Below are 24,238 nucleotides of genomic sequence, written 5' to 3'. Positions count from 1 at the left end.
TCCCCAGCTTCCAGCTCCTCTGCATCTGAGCTTCCAAGTTGCAGTTCAAGGCATACCATTTATCAGCAGAACTTGTTACAATCCAAGGTAAAATTTCAACTTGTTCTTAAAAAGGGGATCACCTGTCTACCCAGCTTCATCTGATTGCTGTTCTTTCTTGTTGACAATTGAATTTGCAGTTTAATTTGCATGTTCACTCACTTCCACTGTGGCCTTTACTAAGGAAACACTCTACCTTCTCAATCAGCGTCTTCCTCTCAGCCCCACTTGAATGACACATTAGTTCTGTGACCGGTTGCACTCCAAAAAGACAATGCCTATTCTCCAATTTCTTGCTATCTCTTCATAATTACAGTGTTATTGAGGAGGTGAAAAAAACCGAAATAACTAATAAAGCCACTCAACTACCCTTGCCTTACTCAAGACTCACTGAGATTTGACAAACCAAAAATTTTCAGAAGCCAGAAGTTATCCTCAAAGATCTATTCCAGACAGTTTAAAAGATGTGTTAACACCCTAGTTAAAATTACTGCAGCATCTGCTTCTTTAGTAAGGCAAGAATACTGATGAGAGTTAAAAACCTCCACCTCTTTAAAGTCAACTGAAATGTATAATGCCTCAAATAATCATGAGCTAGTAAGGCTTATAAAAGCATCTTATTTGAGCACATCCTTTGCAAAATCATCTAATTTTAAACATATCAGTATTGAAAGAATCCACCTTTGCAAATTGGCCCAGTACTTAATCCATATTTTTAGTGTGAATTCATCTATTTTCATATTCTTACTGCTTTAAGATTCTATGTCTGTTAAATATAAAGCTCGTATTTCATATATATGCATTTACTAACCAAAACTAAATTACTCTTTAACCATCAAGTTAATCATGCTGAACTCCTACACAGCTTTCCTGTTTTTTCCAGTACTTTATTCCTATAGCTCTTCCCTGGGCCTTCTCCAGTCTCTCCCAAACTAGAGTTTTCCAGGACTGGTTACACTAATGCAAACAGAAACAAGATACACATATATTTTAACTGCATGACAGTCTCTGATCACAACCAACTTTCTTCAGCCAGGCACCAAGTATGGATGGCTGTATGTGTAATGCGTGTAATTTCCCAGCTTTAACTCACTTTTTCCTTGCGTTTAGGTTCCGGAAAGACATGGCAGGAACTTTGGTTATTTTCTCCCACGTGAGTAGCTTCAAATCTCTGCTTGCATGGCTGTATTTTGCAAAGCAAGCCAGGCTGTTTTACAACAGTAATTGATATATACTTTTACAAGTTATCTGTCATCTTCAGGCTCCTTGGGCTTTACCTCAACATAGAAATGTACCAATCCACTACCATGGAATAAAGCCAGAAGCTAGTTTGCTAAGACTCAATGGCCCTTACTTGCAACTGAATGGATTAGAGATGTGGGATGGCAATTTGTGTTTATTTTTTATTACTCCTTATGCTTTAATACTGTAAAGATATTGAGACTCTACCCTTGCGCCACTATCTGGCCCTTCCCAAGATCTGATTTGTCAGGAAGCCATAAATCACTTCCCTGACAACACCCTGCTTCCTAAAACAAGGTCACTATCCATTACACCCTACCCCCAGCATACATAGCCAAGGGCTCCCCTTACACAGTCCCCTAGTCTCTGAAGAGAGTTCAGTTCCAGAGCCATGAATTACTAGAAAATGTAACATTCAAGTCAATGAAGATCTTTCAGTCACAAAGCAGGAATTCAAGGCAAAATTATTTCATTAGGTCTCTCAGTACTTTTCAGACTGGTTGTTTTGGCTTTGAGGAAGACATAGGCAGTAAGTTACACACAGCAAACAAATTAAAAGCATGGCTTATGGGGAAAAAACCCAAAATGCGGCTAACCAGCTGAGGCCTAGGTTCCCAGGGATGGTTAAAAGTTGCCCGTGATACAAGCTGCATCACATCTTTTCAGAGGAAGCTAAACCCTTTTGTCAAAGTACTTCTTGAGAAAATGCCCTCCCACTGAAGGACAGCCCAAAACTGCTGCAGCCAAATCCATTTAGGGGAGAAGGCAGTCACAAAGCTCTTCCCAGTAGCCCCTTCAAGCTGATGATGAAATGGCTGAAATGCTGCTTCTGACTGAAGGACACCAAGTATTTTTGTAGCAGGGTGGGATCACAGAATATCGTACAGCATATCCTTAGTTGGAAAGGACCCACAAGGATCATCAAAGTCCAACTCCCAGCCCTGCACAGGGCTTTTACTTCAGTTTCAGTTAATGTTTTTAACATAGTCACATAGAAACCCTGTAATCTTTGGGATATTGAAAACCTAAATTTCCGCTGACTGACAACAGCAAGTACTAAACCATTCTTGATGGTTATTGCCATAGTGCTCTTCAGTAAACACCCACACTCTGGAAGATTTACATATTTTTAAATATTATCCTTCTTCCTTCCCTCACCCCCCATCTAGAAAGAATTATTCTGCAAGTCAAATGACAATCATTTGACTCATACTAAACAACATGAGACCAAGACTGTCAGTAGATTTACACCACATCCTTTAGGTGTTTAGTTTAGTTTCACATAGTGAAACATCTAATGGCTTTCATAATTTTCAACAGATAACTTGAAATTAGCCATACCACAAACACAGCAGCAGATACAGTTTCAAATAACTCTTAACTGATTTTTTCTGTGCTGTGAAGAAAGACCTCATTATATGTAGAAATAAAATATGCTATTTAAAGCATATTTAAGCATTCGACTATTTTTTAGGATTCTCAACCCCCCCCCCCAGCAGAGCATTATGCAAAAATCAATAAATATTACCTTGTTCTAAAGACAGCATGGTTGACATTATTCCAGGTGTAAATCTGGAACAATATTTAACTTCAATCTCATCCTACAGTATTTCATGCACAGTTTCCAAAACAAATAAATGAGGCACTGCTTTTGTGTGTTGTCCCCACCATTTTTTTTAACTATAATTTTTATTTAAATAAGACACAGGAACTTCTATACCGAAAAAAATACAAAACAAAAGCCACACATTTCCTTGTGTAAAGCAATATTGTGTGATAACTTGAATACTGTTCAGCACAGTGGCTAGAAATAACAGTACAACTATGTACAAAACTTTAAACAATATTTGACAAATTTCTACAGCTGCATGTAGAATACAATTGAGATAAACAACTGCTGGGAAATTTACATGACAAAGCATTAGCTTTAACACATTTGGTTCAAAACCTCCAAATCTGCTAAGAACAAATGTGCAATTTAATTAATATTTAGTTTCTCGTGGAAAAAATATAAAGAACATGTATGTTATGGCATTGCAAATATTGTACAGAGTTCAGCACTGATCTAAAAACCACTCATCATATCCCCTGGTAACCTAACACCAATAACTGAGACTACAATTTCTTATCTGGACACAACCAGACCATAAAAAGTTCATCATACTGCAATGTTAATCTAGAAAGAAAAATATTAAAAGGAATTGATACTTAAGAGTATTTCCTCCCCTTTATCTTCAGTCTATAAAATATATAGTGTTTTCACCTAGGCCTGAGATTAGTAGGGTTAAAGATGGCTGTTGTGTTTAAAGGATTTTCACATGAAAATGGTTAGAGACCTCTTTCTCCTACTATATTTTCTGAAAGGGGAGTCAAAAAACAGTAACTGTTTTGTAGGCTGCAAATTCCACCTTGTAAGATAGCACAAACAAAAACTCAGTAATAAAAAGAAAGCGATGCTTTATCTCCAAAGAAAGCACGTATTTAGTGAGTAGTAACTGGTGGCTCTCACCCCCCCTCCTCCAACCTCATCTTCAGAAAAGGAAAAGAACATAAAGGAGCAAGTTTAAATGCTCAGGAGCTGCAGGCTACTAATCTCTTCAATTCCTGGAAAAGGTGAACTTTATTCTCTTAGGAGCAGACAGCATAAATGTAGTTCCACTGAGCTGAAAGCAACAGAGCAAGAACATCAAGTTATTTTGCCTTTGGGGTTCTCTTTGTATCACAGGAAATTCTCTCTGACAGCAATGCTCCTTTTTCCAGTACAATAGAAGAGCACCACGAACCTGATCTTGCCATGTACTATTTTGAGAAAGTGTCCAGCCTGCAAAACCAGGATTATTTTACATGGATTTTTCTTTTATTCACACTTAGGGAGAAGGGAAAGCACACTTTTACACACACAACTTAAGTAACTGAAAGTTATGGGAGAAGCTTTAAGTAACATGAACTTAAAACTAATCTTTTCCCCACCCCTCTTAGAACACCCACTTGCTACTTTCGGACTTTAATCCAAACACAATTACTCGCTACATAAATAAAACGCTGCTCATCTAACACTGCTTGACAAAATCTGAAAACCTATTTCCAACCAGCAAATGAATGAACATTTCCAAAAGAGAAACTAAACATTAATTTGACTTTTAGACAGTAACAGTAGCATTTCACATCCTTAACTGCCAACAAAAACCATGAGAGGAAATCCCCATCAACCCCTGTGAAACCTGAAAGCATTTCTGTCCTTGAACAAAAACATTCTTGTCTTTCAAAATCCTCTCACGCACAATGTGGAATGTTTCTCATGTACAGCCTAGTACTGAACACTTTATTTGCAACAGTTTAACAGTCATTAACTGAGCAACACCTGAAACCTTTAAATGCCACATTTTTACATCTATTGAAATGAAAGTAAATGCAACAGTTGTTTTACTTGTAAGCACATGACAACGTGATATACACCACAGATTTGCTGGTTCTCCTCATGTTCACCCATGTCCAGGGTCACTGTTTACCTGGATCTGAATGCACTTATTCCAAGAAAGTGGAATGTAATGAGGAAATATTAATGCATAAAACAAGGAAAGGCAAAAGAGTGATGTTCCCTCTTTAGCTTTGTAGCTGTAAAATATTTTATATTCCAATATGATATACATTCCAAGTTACCTGAGTTTAGACTTCAAGAGAAGTACCTGAAGCTAGGCCATAGGGTGGGCACTGTGCAACTGTTGTGGCCATTTTTTTTTTTTTTTTTTGCATTGTGTGTATTACAGAAGTTAGAAACAAACACCTGGATCAATTGTAAACATAATCCTGAAGTACAGTATTTTCCATAGGACACAACACAGCAAGACATTTTCTATTCAGACAGGCAACATTTTTTTTATATATATATAGAGAGAAGGAGCTTATTTATACTGTAGAATTTGAAACAGAGCACAGGACATAGTACTAATCTGGTCAAACGTACTATGAAATGCATAGTCTCCACTTAAAACGCTTAATGATATATGGATTCTGCAGGCATTACTGCTTTCTCACAAAAAATGCTGAATACGGATTCTGTCCCTGCCAAGAACAGTGTTGAGATATTTTTTCGAGTGCTGCTAAGTATTCCGTGTTGTTCTGAAAGGTTGCCACCTCATGCAGATGTATCTGAGCTACGATCTCCTCAGTCCTTGTTTCGGGGCAGAGGCCTGCTCCGCCTTGTCTAGATTAACACGTAGCTCTGAGCAGAGGAATGGTCTTCAGTCTGAATTTCTTGCAAAAGCGGCTGCTGCTGCTGGGACGGCTGCTGTACCGGGACCTCTGTGGAGTCCATTGTGCTGGTGTCATCTGACAGAGATGAGAAAGAGACCCGAGACGAAAGCTGCTCAACAGTCAGGGTGCTCAAAGCTGTGCTTTGTCCAGAGTTTGGAGAGCTCTTCAGTGTCAGGTCTGAAGCAGGAAGGAGGGGGCCCAGAAGTTTTACAGGACAGAAAGCTGATCCGGTTGGGATGAAATTAACCTTGTTTTTGTCAGGACATGAAAAGAGAGGGGCTGAGACAGGCTGACGAGACCTACAATGAGAAAAAAGATTATATATCTGGCCGAACGAGATGTTTTTTACGTCACGAACTTTGTGGTTCTACATGTTGCTAAAATGTGAATGACAAGGAATGGGATTAATTGGACAGAGGGGCAAACATCTTCCATATTGGTAGTCAGCTAACTGATCCACAGCATTAAAAATAGTACAGTCACAAAAATGACTTGATAATTACTGGACAAACATGCAACCTCCAGCAAGAAAAATCTGCAGTACATACGCACATGAGAAACTGCAGTAATTTGGAATGGTACAAATTCTTCTTTGATAAAAGCAATGCAGCAATAACACATTTAGTCATTTTAAATCCCTTTAAAAACCTCCATAAAATAGACCTCTCCTTTCTCATACTCCATAATTTATTTGGAGGCTTTCTCCACAACCCAACACTGCTCCTTCATCATCCAGCAGGCAATGAATACTGTCAGAGCAAGAAAGATCCCCTATTTACTTCTTTCATCCACAGGAGCTAAGCATGCAACCTCGACAGCATGTGCTGTGCTCAAATACTGCTGGGTCTAAGGGAAAAAGACATGATGTCCAAGGGTGTAATTTCCAATTTCTTGCTCAGCAAAAATATTGAGCAAAGTCTGTGTCATAAGCATACTACCATCTACAAACCCTTTACATATGTTTCACTTCATTGTATATGTTTTATACGCATTAAAATGCAGCCTATTCATGAAACTGATAATTATGACAAGGAGAGTTTCTGTTTAAGCCATGAAAATTTAAAATCTTATTAGAAATATACGGAAAGAGGTTTATAAATGTTTAGGAAATTAATGTACCTTATTTTTTCTGCTTGGAGTTTAGTTGCCTTTTATAAATGCACAAAAAGAGTTAAAAGACTCCATTTCCTCTTCAAACCAATTTAAACACTTCAACTTCTCTTCTGTACAAACTGTAAGAATAGTTTGCTCCTGAAAAACCCATCAGCTGGAATAGTTTATTCATCTGCAGTTGAATAGGCTCAGTAAACAGGTTTACTGCTTTGCAGATACCAGCTGATATAAAAGGCATTACTTACGACATTTCCTCAAAGACCTTCACTCGCTCACATCCCTCTGGGGGCTCTCGTTTGAACATGTAGCTGTTGTTTGGTTTGGGAGATGAGGCATACTTGGGCAACGGTGAGCTACTCCCACTGTCTGAAAATTTAAAGCAGTTATATTACTAGAGATTGAGAGTGCTTTTTAATTAAATTCGATTTCCAAACAAGATGCCTTTTTTCACAATTTAGCCACTACGCCAGCTTGCTTCTACCACAACGCTTCCTTTATTGCAGGCTATTTCTAACACCCTTGTATAGTACATTTCTTCTGAATAAGAGCTCCAGTGCAGGAGTAATCTATCATATAACAACACGTAACCGGAGGATATTTTTATCCAGAACACTGCAATCAGAACAAAGCAGAGCTGTGATCCTGGAAACAAATACATTCTTTATTACGTAGCTCAAAACCCATAAATGAACAGGGTAATATGCATAATACATGCAGAAGAATTATGAGTGGTAATGATAATATAACTTCTCACTGTATAAACAGTGTTACTGAAAATGTGTGCATACAACATGTATCTTATTTTAAAATAATACTTTACTGGAATATTGACCTCATTAGTCTCATGAATAGTTCAGAAGTTGCAAAGAAATAAAGTATGTTTGTAACACAGGTACTGATACCTCATCATTATAATGCCCTACCTTACTTGCTTCATATTGTGAAGTTGTTTTAATATCCAAAATAAAACTTCTACAGTTTAATTCTCTCATCACTACTAGCTATATGATACAGGCATACTTCATATATCTAGCCATCTGTGTATATTTTAAGACAAACTTAGATAACTTAGGACAAAAGGTAAGGGGCAGATATATTTGTACTCAGAAAACATAAGAGAGAAAGCTCAAGTCTGATGAAGCACAAAAGTTTGAAATATTAAGACTATGAAAGGGCTCACTTTAAACAGTCATGCTGACAACACGATAGTCAATGCATTAAGGAAAGAAATTAGGTACAAAAATATTCATAGAAAAATAGCTTTCTGCAGTAGCTTCTACCTTTTCAAAGAGCAACATCTATCTCAGGCTAGTACTAGTGGTTCCCTATTCCCTGCTTGGGATTACAATGAAAAAAATGAAATAGCAAAATTAAAGTGGATCTCCCAACTTACTAACACACTTTAACTGGAGAGAAATAGCTGCTCTTGCTTTAGGTCCTTTTGAGTCTTTCCACCAATCTGGAGTACCTTACCATTTTTAACTCAGTTTATGTTTACTTTGCTGTTGTGCATGCATGTTGTGCCTTTTCAGCAACAGTGGAAAACCAACCCAAGCTTCAAGGATATGATCTAGCTTCACTGAAGTGTACAAAGTTGTCTTTAACAGCTTGCAAAAAGTAGCTCCATAAACTTTTGTATTACCATGACTCAAATACAAAGACTAATCTTTAGACATGTTAAAACATTTCTGCTTCCTCTTACAAGAAACAAATCAACTCAAACATCACACTCCCCTTTGAAGATTTACTATGAAAGATATGAGAAGGAAAAAAAAAACAAAACAACCAAACTGAAGTGAACCTCAGCAATATATTGATTATTCAGCTCTTTCCTGCCATAGAGTGAATACAGAACTTCTATTTACAGAATTTTCAGTGTTAACTATGAAGGCAGAAAACACTTAAGAGACGATACAGATATTTGCCAAGTTGGGAGCATGATCGTCCTGTTGGCATCTTTCCACTGTTGGCCCACACAGCTCATTCCAAACACAGAAATCATTAACAGAACCCAGACAGTTTGTTTCCTCCTTCTAATATTTAAAATTGAAGATCCAAGTTTCTATTTAAAAAATCTGAGACATAAAATGCACTACTGTTCATTCCACCAAATAGTGGAAAACCGTGGCAGCACATCCAAGGGAAGAATCAAACAGAATTCGAAGTTAAGTCAGTTCTTGGAAGATTCAGTCTTGTCTACTAGCCAGTTCAGCTTTCAATCAAGGTTTTCGTTTAGTTAGCCCTGTCTGGCTGAAACTTTCTATATAAGACAGCTGCTTAACAACTCTCTCTCTTTACCCTCTCTGCTTTTAAAGTTTGCTAAGCTGTTAGACTTTCATTTTGACCAAACGCGTTGCATGCCTCTATTCGAAACACACGTGTGGTTGTCAGGAGGCTCACACGTACACACTGGCTGTTGGTCCAGCACATACAGCAGCAGTGCAAGAGCAGAAGGGCACTGGGAACGAACACAGGCCTCGAGTTGAAGTGGCAAGAGGTGGAATTCACAGCTTAACCCAGGCTCCACTTGTGTATCCTGTAAGCTCTTAAGTGCTAAACTGTCACGTTATTAATCCTTAATGACACTGCAAATAAATGCATGTTGTCAAAGTGTTTTACGTGCAAGTTTGTTACTCTCTGTGGCCCCATGGCCGAGCCCTCAGGCCTGGGCTGTGTCTGCGCCTCATGGCTCCCGTCAGCAGGGGGTGCCCTGCGGGCGTGTTCCGTGCCCCCCATCCCACCCCATCCCGCTGACAATGATTGAACATTAACAGATGGAACCTTTAACGGGAGTTTTGTTACCACAAACACACAGCAGACAATATGGAGCCCTATCACGTGGAATTTCTAAACATAAATATTTTAAACGGATATACTCTGTTATCTAGAAAAGGTTTTAAGATTGTCATTAAAACACTAAAAATACTGTATTAACCAGAACACTTAATACCCGTAATTATAGCCTGCATATTTTAGAACAACAAAGGAGGCTAACTAAAAAAGAATCTGTAAAACATTTTTTTAAATGACAAAACTTTAAGGAAACAAGAAACTTTGCCAGTGAGCACACTGGGATTTGTTTTAGTAGGTTCAAAAATACCTTTGCTTTTTAAGACTATTCTAAGACTTAACTAACAATCTTAATTTAAAAAACTATGAATCAGATGCCCAGAATTTAACAAGTATCTTCAGGTCATCTTCATGAATGTGTTGCTTGTAAGAGTCTACTGGCAACAGTGAGAATACAAAATGCACCTAAAATGCACACAAAAGCACCTAAACTGAAAGCCCTAAAAAACAGGTCATACTATGTATTTTTGTACGAAAAAGCTCCTCCAAATTTCATCCCCTTATAACTTTGAATGCTTTGAACTTTACCTCTGCCACAGCTACTCAGCATGCTATGCAGCACTCTGAATTATAATCTCATGGACCAGAACATCATAAAACAGATCTAGTGAAACCAGTAGCTTTAATACAAAATCATACAGCCAGGTGCCATTAAAATACCTTCTCTCCTCTAATCAATACTGTTCAGTATAACTGCTCCATTCAGAACAATATTGTCTGAAAATGAGCTTTCACTTTCTTTTGAAAAACTCAGTAATTTTGCAGCTTCTTGCACAAAAGGTAAACCCAACAGCTGATACGGTCCGAAGGGCAGCTGTGAGGGCCTCAGGCCAAAACACCACTTTGCACAAGAAATAAAAGATGCTTTAGGAATGTAAAGCAGTGCTGTGTCTGCACAGAGCACTGGCTCCTCTCGCTGCTCATGTCTTTCAGTTAAACTACTAACCTTCCTCTCCCATTCAGCAAAACACCCAGAAGCATTATTAGCACTGATAATTGTATTTTTTAATGGTAATGTCAAGTTATTCTCATAGAAAGGGAAAAAAAAAACTTGGGGTTGAAACATCTACATTTGGTTACACAACAGCAAACTCACTACAGTTTTATCCCAGCATCACAAAACCCTTTAAAACGAAGGTCTGAAAACCTTCATGAGTTTTGGTCTTATAAAGCAGTTAATATTCACAACAAATGTAATAAAATGTCTCTCGAAATTTGCTGTTCCCATATAATTTCTACCTATATGCCTCATTTATCTATAATTTAACTATTTTGAAGATAACATTCTTATTCAGAACAACTGGCCTTCAGGATCTTGACGACTTGAGAAAAGCATCTTTCTGACTATACTTTTATAAGCTCTGAACAAATTACTTTCTCTCAGAAAACCGCACCATGTTTTCCTAATTTTTACCTTGCCTTAAAGACCTAAGTTGTGATGAACAGTTCAAGCTTTTATCTTTCATACACACAATAGTAAGTACCTTACTTAAACTAATTTAAAAATGCCATTATCATGACTTTACAAAGCTGGCTGTTTATCACTGTCACCTACACACTACTACTAGAGCAGACTTTTGATACAGGCCCAGCATTAAAGCCACCCTTAAAACTGAAATCCACAAAGAAGTAACTACTCATAAATTTTACTCCAGTTAGCTGTTCAAAAAATCCAAGACAGGAGATAAAAACCCTTGAAAAGCATTAAGAAGGTTAGATGCACTATTTCAAACTGTCTTCACTTGCTACAGCTGATAGTGTACCACTAAAAATTTCTATTATTGTGATAACGGAGTACTAACCGCAAAAGAAATATTTCATTTCCTCACTTTTTAACTTTTATTTGTTATCAGGACATATAGGAACCAATCTACCTATCAAGATAGATTTTTGTGTGCTAATACTTTAGTGGCTGTCTCTATAGTGATTTGGTCTTGACAACACATTAAAATTCACATGTGTAGTGTAAGAAAGAAGTAGGGTGGGGGGGAGCTAATATCACTCTTATTTTTGGAGCGCGGCCAACTATCATGTTGATCTAAGACTTTTACTTTAATGTGGTTAACTTACACATTTGTACACACCCACCCTCAATTCAAGATTTGGGCAGATGGATTTGTTTTCATTTTGTCTTTTTAAATCCAAGGCAGGAAAATACTACTTTTCATAAACCAAGAAAAGCTAGTATTTCTCCTGACTTCCCCAATCTTACTGACAAATTCCTTTAAGAATTATTCAACAGATAGTATTTACAAAAAAGTTTACCCTCACTTACAGCCTCAAAATACTGTTGTCTTTAATTCATTTGTAAATCTATGCTAAATCTTAAAATTTTTCATTTCCTCTGTGAAACTTACTACTCTTAGCTTGCATGTTTTACCCAAATTCTGCATCCTCCAAACTAAAGTCCATGTTTCAGCTAGCTGACCAGAAGCACAAGGGTAATTTCATTAGTAAACAGTTGTCAAAAAAACCCAGTCTTTTTACACCGGTGCCTCTATTTTCACACTACATGTTCTGTCAGTAACTCTTAATTACTGGAACACCAGTTGTACTCCCTCTATAAAACCAAAGAACATTTTACAGACTTCAAAAAACAGCACAGTATATTGACATATAAACACATAAATTATTCAGAGTTTCTGAGTTGTTATGCAACATACATAGAGAAGTAATTACTCTCCATCAGGTTGTTCAAACTCATATCTGAGCTTCTCACCAAATAGCTTCAAGTGGAATGTAAGAGTTCAGAAGCAGAGTATTTTTAAAAGCAGTCCAAAACTTCATCACCATTTTGAACAGCAAGTAACTCACCCACGACGAATATACAGTCTACCACAAATCTTCTTGAAACCTTTTTTAAACATAAACATGTTACAGTCTGAATTCTTCACATTAGAATCTTCATAAATAGTTAACTGTTTGCTGTGCTCCTCTGACGTATTTATGGAAGATGTTTGTGAAGTTCCACAAACAAGAGGGAAAAAGATATGTAAACAAACAAAATCAATTTTAAGGTAAATCCTCAATCCCTCCACAGCCATCAAACAAAAACAAAAACTGATGTAATGAGTAAAATGAAGGTAGTTGTAAAAGCAGGACATCACATGCCTCCCACAGATAAAGGCAGGCCATTCTACTCTCACCTTTATCACGGTCATAGAGTAAATCTTCCGTTGAACAAGGACTCCCATCCTGAGATTCAGGAGGGCAAAAGGGAGAGACACATGGTGAGTGACTGCTGCAGCTGCTGCTGCGCTCCTGGACAGACGGAGTCTGAGTGTCAATGCTTCGTGTACTACTACTACGATAGTGAGCAGGTAATGGGGCCCTTCGACCATCAGGGATATCCAAAGGCTGCAAGAGAAACGAAGCAATGCAGGTTACAGAGAAAAGATCAAACTCATAAGCAATGTCAGCCAGTAGCACTCGTAAATGAAGGCCTTTAAGAACAAGAAGCCATTTTTCAAAGAACAGGAAGACTTTACACAAGAAAATAACGCAGTGTGCAATGGACACAATATACATTAATTATGCTGAATTCTGGGACAACGTGCACATGTTCCAAGGCAACTACATCTTCTTAACACAAAGTTAACACCAAAATGCACTTCAACATAGGCTAGTATTATGTTTTTACGTTGTTTCTGATAATTTAAAAAGTCAAACCTCACCAGCAAATGCCTCTAATTATACTTAGTTATACAATTTTCAATAAAAAGGTCACTGTTATTCTAAAAGAAAAACAAGTACCCTGACAGAGAACACATTTGGATAAAAGGAAACAGTAGAAAATGTCAAATACAATGACATACTATTGCCATGACAACCAACTGAAATACAACTATAAAAGAAACCATCCATGTTTTGCTAGTAAGTCATAATTTTCTAGCACAGCCCTACGTTCCATCCTTTACTTCTACAGATGATGCACACACAGGCTTATAACAAGGTTCTCAACCTCTGTCTTGAACCTAAGCTAGTAAGCTCTGCCTGCCCATATCAGCATAGCTGGCACTGGCCAGAGTGATACTGCATCCCATTCTGCAATATACTGCGTAGACATGTTCACAGCAGCAGATTGGCACGCTCTACTTACTTGTCCTTCCTAGTGGAAAATTAGTTTTTATAATGCAGACAGTGCTGCTTTAAATGTAAGAAATCAAATGGGAATTATAGTTTTGCTTAGAAGTGAAAGGGAAAAAATGCCTGCAAGATTTAAACATAATTTTTATCCTCACTTCAGTGAGGATTGTGACCAAGCCACAGAGAACAGTTTAAATGTTCTAGCTACAAAAAATTAATGTCTTTTTCCTTCTCACTTCAAGCGAACATTTTTATTTTATTGCCTTCCTCTTCCCCATATATTCCAAAACCATTACAGCTTGTTCCAGAGCCTAAAATTCAACCCAACACTTTTGCCAGCAACAAGGACATGAAACCTATTGGCCAAGTATCGCATTCTCCCCTTTTCAGCAAGTCTTTCCAGAAAACTACCACATATTAAACAAAAAGGCAGACATAGCAGAGCAGGAAGATCATTTTCCTCTTATGAGCCTTCCAGTTAATACCATTTCATATTTCAATTAAGAGCAAAGAAACACACCATAAAGAGAACATTACAGTTCCTACATCAAATGCTGTAAAGTTTGGGCACAGCTGTGTGGTCTGTTCCAACAGCTCAGTTCACATTGCAAATGCGTTACAACATGACTACATGTTGCTATTCCCATCACCCCCAACAGGCCATGACTCATTTAATGCACAAAAAGACCTGAAGCATTGTATCACTTGTTACACGACAGAAGAGAGGTAAAAACCAAAACTGAAGCAAGAAGAACTGAAGAAAGAAATTAGTCTTATCATAACAAAAATACAAACCTGCTATGCAGAACAGTATTTTTATTTCTGTCTCTGCCACAAAAATTTTGTGAGATGTCAGAAAATCAACTGGATTTTTCTGGATGCCCACTTTTATAGGTCTGATTTGCAAAAGTCTTCCGTGTTCACAGATGCAGAAGGAAACTATGGGAGCTGCACCTTAAACTTCAAAAAATGGGATGAAGTATCCTATGTTACCTAAAGAGCCACAGTATAGGTGGCTTTGTGTTTGATGGATTTGTGTTTCTCCATCCATAAAGTGTATATAATATCTTTCTTCTCATAGAAGTGAGGTAAAAAAAAAGAGAACAAAATTTCACACACTCTCCTATTATGCAGAAGCAAAACCTCAGAAATTTAGCTTTCTGACTTCAAAGCAAAGCTTAACAGTAAGCATGAGGACACGAATCTAATAAGGAGAAAAGAAGAACACCAAACAACTGCTCATGAAGGGCAAATACTATGCTCTACGTAACAGGTAAAGCAAGAATTCCAGGCAGGGGGAAAAACAAAAAGTAAGTGATCACATAATTAAAGGCTTTAGGATAACACAGATGTTCTTCCACACCTGGATGAACAATGTAATCTTAGGTAGTCAGGAAGCATATCCCAAATCACATATTTCAATCTCCCCTCAATTAAAGCCTGAGATACAAAAATACTCCATATTTTTAGACATGTATCTAAATATACACACAAGTAGAAAAAGATAAATATTTGTCATTCTTTCCAACTACAATAACTTTTAAGGCATAGAAAATGCCAGTGAGTATTTCAGATTACTGTGTTTTTGTATTTATTTTTCCCTTAATACTGAATCAAAGTTTTGAGAAGTGCAAAAATCTCCATGAAAATACCAACTAGAAGTATTTTGCTTGTTAAAATACTGTATGTATTAAACCAAATCAACATAAAAAACCACTTCCAAAGTTAATTTCCATGAGTCATACCCAAACTATTGTAAAACTGAAGTTCTCACAACCTTACAGCATCAGAAATAGGGTAACTCATTTGGTGCAGCTGCTATTAGTTTCCATAATGCCCAATGCATGGAAAACAATTAGAAATTACTGCATTCTGCTGGTTTTGAGAGGTTTTTTTGCAAGAATGTCTAGTCATGTACTAACCTTATGCCAAATGCATTCTGACAGGACACCTGTCAGCCCCTACAGGACAGTGTGTTCTTGGACACAATTACATACTGCTCTCATCTCCCTGCAAAGGTATGGAAATGCTCCATCTGACAACAACATGTATTTCTGAATACATTGTTAATATTCACCACCTTGTTGTCAGTATAAATGTTTTTTGCTGGAAAAAAAACCAAGAACACCCAACTTAGGAGGAACATCAGGAATGCTATAAGGATATACCACTGGAAGCCTTAAAAAAAAATATCTGCTCCTCACAAGCTGTACATCTATTTTGGACACAACTTCTTGAGAACAAAGCATTCAATGCTTTTGATTTTAAAACCTTCCCCTTTGGAACACAAAGGCGGACACAGGAAAGTGCTTCTTCCTACTGGCATCAATGAAGCCATCAATGCACTAGATGAGGTTGCAAATGCAAAAACCATAATGCATCCTGGGAAGGAACCCCTGGAAAAAACTCAGACTTCTCAGATGAAGGCTATGAAGATTTAAGTAAAGCTTCTCTGCATCTGTAAAATTAGAAAAAGTCCTTTTATTACAGGATTTTCTGATAGGTTCATAAAACCATCTTGCTATCTATTTCCAGAAGCATTAGAAAGCAAACAAGGAAAACAGTAATCATTTTACTTCTGTTGTGTGACAGTCCATCAAAATTGCCTCATTTCTAGTTACTTCTGTACACTTGAAAGATAACTCCAGTACTATGTTTTTCCTAATAGGAGACCTATGAGCCCATGTTCTCCTACAGGGCACTTTCCATGATTTTCATAATGTATTCTGTAAGAGGGAACATCTCTTATCCCCCAATCCCTACATTAAGGGAATTAAGTCCATCATCTTATTGTACCACAATCTCCAGTGTTTGTGTTGTGGAGTCACAATGGGTTAGAGAACAAAAGCCTGCCACAACTTCACAAAGAGCTAATTCCATCTTATAAGTATGGTGGGAACAGAGACACACCATCACAGTTTTTCAATGTTAATCAGGAAACTACAAAAAAGGAAGGAAAATATATCCAAGAATTTTGAATAAATGCATTAGAACATGAATTAAAAGTTTATTAATAAATTTAAAAGAAAGATGATTAAGAAGTCACTCAATAAAGTCAACTTAGTTTTATGAAAGCAAAAAGAGAACATCTTTAGCTAACTAAGCAAGATGAATTATCTGAAAAAATATACACATACCATAGCTAAACTGCAAAGACTAAAGTATTTTTAATGTTTTGGCCACTTACAATGCAATCCCTCTAAACTTGATGGTCAATTAGATTATTAAAACATAATGACATAATGACATTACTAATCATAAGCTATCTTTGAAATTGTACTTGTGAAAGTAAAAAAATTATTGTCCTGTTATTTTTGTGTTTCACAATCAACACTAAGATACTACTAAAAAAAACAAAAAAGCAGGTTTCAAAGAACTATCAGAACTAAGTCAGCATGAGAAAAGACAGAAAACATTTTCAAATGGATCTATAAATTTTTAAAGTAGGATTACAAAAATTCGAGTCAGCAAAAGGGAAAATAAAGTATGTAATGTCATGCCCTACAAAACTAAAAACAAATCTAAAAAAAAAAAATTAAATTGATTTGCGTATCTGAAGATGAAGCAAGCATGAAACTAGGAGGAAAGTTTCATTGGTTATCTATTTGACCTGGGAGCTAAATTCAAAAAGTAATTCATGTAATATCTATAAAACTATCTTTGAAACTGCTTTAACCTTATATTTGTCCTATATATTTGATTTCAATATATATTTGTCCTATATATTTGATTTCAATATATATGAATTAAGAAACAGCTTGTTAGAAAAAAGAAAATTGTAAATTTATACTGAAGAGAGACCAACAGAAAAAAATTCAAGAACATTAAAGTAAAATTTTAAAAATTAACAAAGTTAAAATGCATTTTATTTTACTTGGGACAGCCCAAATGTGGTATTGAAATGAAAGAAATCACAAAGCTACTAATGTAGTACCTAAATTTGAAAATAATGAATAACAATTGAAAATTGGGTACTGAGTTGCAACTAAACTAAAGATATTATTCCTTCTCAGTGGTTTTAGCAGGTTTTGTGTTATTCCTCATATCTCTCCTGGCAAGTGAATACAGATTAATATTAGGGCACAAAGTGTTTCTGCAGCTGGATAGATCAATTCATATGAAAATTAAGGTTTGAACATGCACTGTTAGAACTGTGAAGTAAACATGGAAACAGGCTAAAAGAAACCAGTTGAAAATGTAGATGCACATCCATTACAAGTGAGTCTATAGAATGATCTATCCTTCACACATCACCCAAAGCAATCAACTACCTTTGATTGCTCTTTTAAAATAGTTTCTAAAAATACAGAACACTACAGCAAGAAAGAATGGTAGAAAACAAAGAAAATTAATTGTTTCTCTAGCAGTGAAACTAATGAAATTTGGTTTCCTATGGTTTATCTTTTGTTCAGTAATTCCTAACCTTTAACCTAGCTACCCCAACTCCCCCAGGCTAAAATACAGCTAAACTGTTGTATTAGGAGAAAGTTCACCAGCAGTAAGATTAAGTAAATTATGATCTTGTTATGATCCTCCATAAGCAAACTGAGACCTAGTAATCTCAAAGACAGCACTAGGAGTCCCACTTTAGGTCCCACATAACCAGACTTCACAGAAATTAACAGTTACATAGCAGGAAACAACCCTCTGCCCACAAAGATGGACTTGACTTCAAGGGCAATGTCTGATTTATGACTTTCTTTTGTGTCTGAAAACTCTTGCCAGCTAAATGTTTGGAGGAAGGGTTCACTATTGCCTTGGTTTTGTAAACTGCTGAGCACCTCTGGCCCAAATCCAACAATGCACTTAAGTATGTGCTTAACTGTTTTGCTGGATCAGAGTCAGTACATTCAGTAACACAGGAGAGCTCTGCATCCCAAGCAATAAGCTGTTAAAACCCACGGACAACATTTACAAAGATGATCTGTCTGATAAATAAATGAAATATCCTCTCACTATAGGATATTACAACCCTAGCCATAGCAACATCAATGGTTCCACTGCAGTACATACATTTTAATTCCCTCTTTGAAGATGGTGCAACAAGGTTTATTGATTTGGGCTTACTGTTTCAGTTTTCACATCTGATTTTTTTTCCTTATTCCCCTGTTATAATACACACCTCTCCTAAAGGAATAAGACATCCATAGGAAAGCAAACAGCATAATACTTCTACTACTACAATATTTCAATCTTAAGACTGGTTTGCCCACACAAGTAAGACTCCGGAGAAGCCAAAACTACTCCAAAACTTTTTAAGTTTACTACCAAAACGAAGAACTACAAACATCAGGTTTCAGAATCTTAAATCTCTGATTAAAGTTTTATAGCTTGACTCATATACTGAATTGCTATTACATGACCATTCATGAGAAAAGCACCTACACTTTGGAGAAGATTAGAAAAACAGTGGAGTAGTTTATTCCACAGCAGAAAATTTTCATTGGCTATTTAGGAAACCGTGGCTGTAAACCAAGTATTTCACATTTAAAGTGTCATCAAAGAACTAAGATCCTTAATGACAACTCCAATGCTCTAATGCAAAGCTGCCTCATTTGTTAGTATTTCCCATGCAGAGCTCTCCCACAGGTTTCATGGGAGTAAAATGGTCCACATTCAGTTTATGGGGAAAAAAAGCATTAAACAAAAAAAAGGAGACCATAGCACAGCGAACTTACATCTTTCTCAAGAAAAAGAATGCAAAAAGAAGCAAATACAATAATCTTCTGGTCTCTAATTATTTATTACTGCAGCCTGAAGTATCTGAATTTTCAAGCACTTGCACTTTGCACAAAAACTTTCAAGTTCTCTACAGAAAGGGCACTCTAAACAAAGTATGTTTGGGCAGAAGCCCTTTAAAAATAAAACAGAAAACCCAAAAAAAAACCCCACCATGCTAAAACATTGAAACAAAGTTTTCAAACAAACATTTCTTTGAAGAAAATTATTTGTAATTTCAGCCAAAAGGAAAGTTTCTCACGAGGAAGGTTTTCCATGTGTTTATAGATTACAAAGAAAAAACCACCATAAACATGTTACTATAAGCTTACCTTGGATACTTCTTCTTTTCCACTGTTCTCCTTAATGAATACTTTTTCCAGTTCAGGACTTATTCCTTCCACATTACACGGCACACGTGACACAGATGATTTTGGCACTGAAATGTTTGACAGTGGCATAGGGACTGATCTGGAAATACAAGCCTAGAAGGTAGAAATCAACATGATTTGAAAATGGAATAAAGACAGAAGTCTGAGACCAATGATAAAAACATCAGTAAGAAACTGTGTATTAATTTTGCCATCTAGAAGATCACCTTCACTTGGCGAATTCAAATAAAAACAAATGCCTGTATAAATCTAAATCCAATAAAATCACTTCTACTTAACTCATAGTAGTATTCTATAATCAAAGCATTCTACTACTTCACTTATCAGTAAGTAGACATATATATGTACTTCCCAGATGCACAGACTATGGAATACACCATAGGGAAATGGGGAGCATGTGGAGCACTGATGCTGATGTTTTAACACGATCAAAAGGCATTTCATAACATTGCTAAAGCTTAACAACTCAACTAAAATATTCACTTAATGCACTTTTATTCTCTTTTGGTTGGCTTTAGCAAACGAAAAACAAAACATTCATTCATTAGTTTATAGCTTTTCAGAACTTTATGTCAAAGGTTGTAAGAGAAATCATCCTGAATTTAAGAATCAATCACATAAATAAATACAAATATGGTTTTCAGAAAAGCCTGTTGGAGCGGAGCTCTGTTACCAACAGAAAACATTCACAGGAGTGCACACACATCAACCTTGAAAGCTTCACCTTGGCGGCAGCTACACTGACAGCCGTGAACAGCGCTCGCTTGTCACTGTGTTCTCCTCTTGCTCACAGAATCACAAGATGCTTAAGACAAAATGTAAAAATTTTTTCTGAGTTCTTATCAAGTGAACCTTGCACAATGTGCAGCTCCAAAGGTGATCTGCAAGCATTCTTTGACAAAACACTACCTGCAGGACAGCTTCATCAGAGAACACCTTGAGAAATCAAAACGTTGCACAAGCAATGACAAAGTAAGCTCCAAGTACTAAGGAATGCCATGAAGAAACATATGTCCTAGGTGGATTTCAATCCAAAGACTGTTTGTACTGCGACTATAATGGCACAGGTACTTGCCACAGCTTACTTTGAAATGTAAAGCAAACCCTTTCCTGTGCAAATGTAGTAGAATTCCTTGTTAAAAAGGCATAAAAGGTTCAGGAAGAATATCGAATTCCTATATGTCTTCATCCCAAGATCAGGTTTTAACTACCAAATTTTATCCAAACAGAAGGACCATAAAGGATCAGCCATCACAGCTCAACCACTCCTTTATAAAACACAAGGTAGTTAAAAAGGCAGTCAGGAAGTAGGAAATACCAGGACAGAACCAGCATTTCAGGTGTTCAAACAGGGGCCTGTTACTAACATGGTCCAATTTAAGGATCCAACAGGTGAAATTTAATCAGGCTCAGATGTCTGCACTGTCAAATGAGCCATGATTAAATGCTTTCCACAAGTGGCTTAAGATTCATGAAGTCATTGACTGAATCTTGCTTGAGCTTTGGAACTGTAATTGGGTTTCAGTTTTGCTGGCACGTTGTAATGACTACAGCAAACACTGCATTGGGCATTGCACCCTGCTTTGTTACCCTCTTTATTTTCTATTTTTACTTTTTAACTAGTCTAGAAGAAATTAGGTTGCAAAATTGACAGGCCAATACCTTCCAGAGGAGCAGATACTTCTAAAAGCATACCACAAAAATCAGTCTTGAAAGCAAGTACATATTGCTGGAAGCACAGCCTTATCTGGTCACGCTCAGAATTTTTACAGCATCATAATACATTACAGTTGCTATCCTGCTGCAACGCTCCTTTTTTTAATTATATGACGACCATCAGATAAACTTCAGCGAAGATATGGTAGCATCAGATTGTTAAGCATTTTTGTGTGCCACACAAGAGCACAAACAGAAGACAGATGGGAAGGCTCAGCAGGCCATTCTCCCAACCCTGATAAGGCAGGAGGCTACTTACCTGAGTCTGACTGATTGCTATATGGTTGCCATGGAGAGGTGACTGACGTTCTTTCTCTTTATTGTGACGGCTACTCTGCTTACTGCGCTGAAGCTGCTGCCTCAGTTTGGCAATCTGCTGGAAAGAAGTTCAGGTGAAGTGAGAATGAGTTACCAAATGGGTAACTGCTCAAATCTTCACATAGAAAATGAATCATGAACATTTTAATTCTCTTTGGAGGATTTTATAGGCATATAGGATTGCCTTTCCTTGAAGTATGAGCATTAAAGCTTCTTTATGCTTATCAGATACTTTCTCCAAAGTATCTGCCCTAGTCACCAACCTGAATACACCAACAGGCTGAGTTTAATTACTGAATTTTCCCATTTACACACAAGGACTGCAATAACTGATGCAAACAAAAGCAGTAAGAATGACAATTTGTAGCAATTTCTGACCTATAACTGGTTTAAGCCGGGGACTTTGAAGCCTGCAGTTTAATTTATTTGATCTTAAACCAAACCAAAGTTTTTCAATAGTAATTCATCATAAAAGCAAAACGCCTTCACAAACAACTGACAATCAAAATGCATTACTCATCTTAGAGACCTTATTTAATACATTTAATAGCATTTCCCTGCAGGCTAAATTATCACAGATTCCTTGAGACAGACAGAATTATCTTTTCTGCTGTCTGCTGCAAAGATGTCTAATCAAAAGTTACATATTTTAAATGTCAAATACAACTAAAGACATTATCCATTTGACCTCCTCCCTAACAAGAAACCAAAGAATTTCATTTGGGGATTCCTCCACTTACTTATTCCTCCTGGGAAATTTCTACATGAAAGCAAGCATTTACCTCTATAAACATTGTCTCAGAAGTTTAGACTGTGTAAATTCATATAACAGGTACAGACTCTTCCTTAAAACTGGATAATTTGTTCCCTTGGGCTCAAATCCCACTGTTCCTCAGGCTCAGCACACTGGAATAAAAGGCCACATATGGCCCCATTTCATTTTTAACTCAGAAAGAGATACAATTTTTAAAAACCTGAAGGGCAAGTAAGGAGAATGAATGCACATGGAATTCATATGTCAAAGAACTTCTTCAGTTGGAAACTAACCTCTCTTTCTGAGTGACAGCTTACAAGTACACACACTGTGTGGTTAATTCGAAGTAGTTAAATATATCACTAGTACTCTTGAAAAGCAACTCTGTGGTACAGAATCACTTCATGTCACTCTTCAAGTGTCAGAGATGACAGTGTGGTTTGGATGGAGCTTTGCTCCAGGTTGTGGAATTTTCCTTGTGATGTTTCTGGTAGCACTCACTAAAGAACAATCTACCTTCGAGGCTTCATATCACCTCTTGCCACAGCTCATTACCCATATTCAGAGAACTGCTACTCAGAAATGGCTGAAAACTTTCATCTTTCAACAACAGACAAACAGTTCACACTTCCAAAAGGGTCTGCGTATAAAACACATCAAGAAAATCAGAGCTCTAATACAACTGAGTTACGAACACAGATGAGGTACATTTAGAGAACTGGCTCATAATCTCTTGATGAAGGGTGCAACTCAAGCACCATGTTGGAAGAAATTTTGCAGTCTGAAGAGATATTTCATCTCTAAAAAAATAAATTTGTCCAGAACTTCCCCATTCTCCCTGTAGGAGTACCAGCCACTATGAAACCTAACTCCACAGATGAAAAACCAAGCAGGTAAGTATACATACATCTACAAATATTTATGTCTTACATTGGAATGTTGGAGAATGGAGAGAACTGGGAAATAATCTTCATCTTCCCCTTTAAAAATTTAAAAACAGAAGAGAAAAATGATGTCCAGATCAGAAGACAGCTGTGGATAGAGATGGCTGGCTACAATAATAACCAGAAAGCATAGGGAGTGCTGTATATAAATCTTTCACTTCTACTGTGTCTCCTTGATGCTGAATACTTCCTCCTAGTAAAAAGTTAAATGCACTGTTTTCTTTAATTTAAATGAAATCTGTTTTCTGGGCTTTCCCTAGGAGCACACTATTCAAAAAAACTAACTACACAATTCCACCTCAGAGATCTGGCTGACTGATTTCTGTCACAAATAGCTTGCAAATCTTTGAGAACATAGCCTCTCACTGTACAATTCAGATAGTGAAAGCACTAAATGGAAGAGTGTTGATAGGCTGGTATGTCTCTAGGCTAGCCAAAGCCTTGAAGCTCTGATACTGTGAAAGGAATCATGGATCTCTGCAATTTAAGGTTCTCTCAGCCACCTCAAGACTATGTATATTTTGGCAGACAGTAACAGACAGAAAGAGTCATCCGGAAGAAACAGAAAGATGAAAAATTGTTGAAGAATTTGACTGTATCTGGAACTGATATGATCACTTAAGCCAAACATGCAATGCAGAGAAGAAATAGATATGCCTTTTCAGAACATATGTCCTTAACCCTGAACTTGAAGGACCATGGATGTCCATGATGCGGTAGTTACCACTGGACAAAAAATGAGAAAGTAAAGATAGTCATACAAATTTCTCATTTATGCTCTGGACATGGGAGACAGAGGCTTGCCAGTACAG

General features: G+C 36.9%; 1 protein-coding gene across 2 annotated transcripts in view; it reads right to left on the bottom strand.

The window, feature by feature from the left end:
- Window positions 1–2,973: 2,973 nt before the first annotated feature.
- Window positions 2,974–24,238, bottom strand: part of GLCCI1 (glucocorticoid induced 1) — a 54,024-nt gene continuing 32,759 nt past the window's right edge. Inside the window, exons 4-8 of one of the 2 annotated variants that reach the window (XM_017817735.1) lie at window positions 21,670–21,783; window positions 19,635–19,787; window positions 12,645–12,855; window positions 6,894–7,014; window positions 2,974–5,834 (exon numbers count right to left, since the gene is read on the bottom strand). In XM_017817735.1, coding sequence (XP_017673224.1) covers window positions 5,486–5,834; window positions 6,894–7,014; window positions 12,645–12,855; window positions 19,635–19,787; window positions 21,670–21,783 — 948 coding nt within the window. In that variant the 3' untranslated portion in view covers window positions 2,974–5,485. Of the gene's footprint in view, window positions 5,835–6,893; window positions 7,015–12,644; window positions 12,856–19,634; window positions 19,788–21,669; window positions 21,787–24,238 lie in introns of both variants that reach the window. The other variant, XM_017817734.1, reaches the window with a different exon arrangement.

This window comes from Lepidothrix coronata, unplaced genomic scaffold (assembly GCF_001604755.1).
Source record: "Lepidothrix coronata isolate B3197 unplaced genomic scaffold, Lepidothrix_coronata-1.0 Scaffold62, whole genome shotgun sequence".
NCBI lineage: Eukaryota > Metazoa > Chordata > Aves > Passeriformes > Pipridae > Lepidothrix > Lepidothrix coronata.
This window is presented reverse-complemented; position numbering and strand designations above follow the sequence as displayed.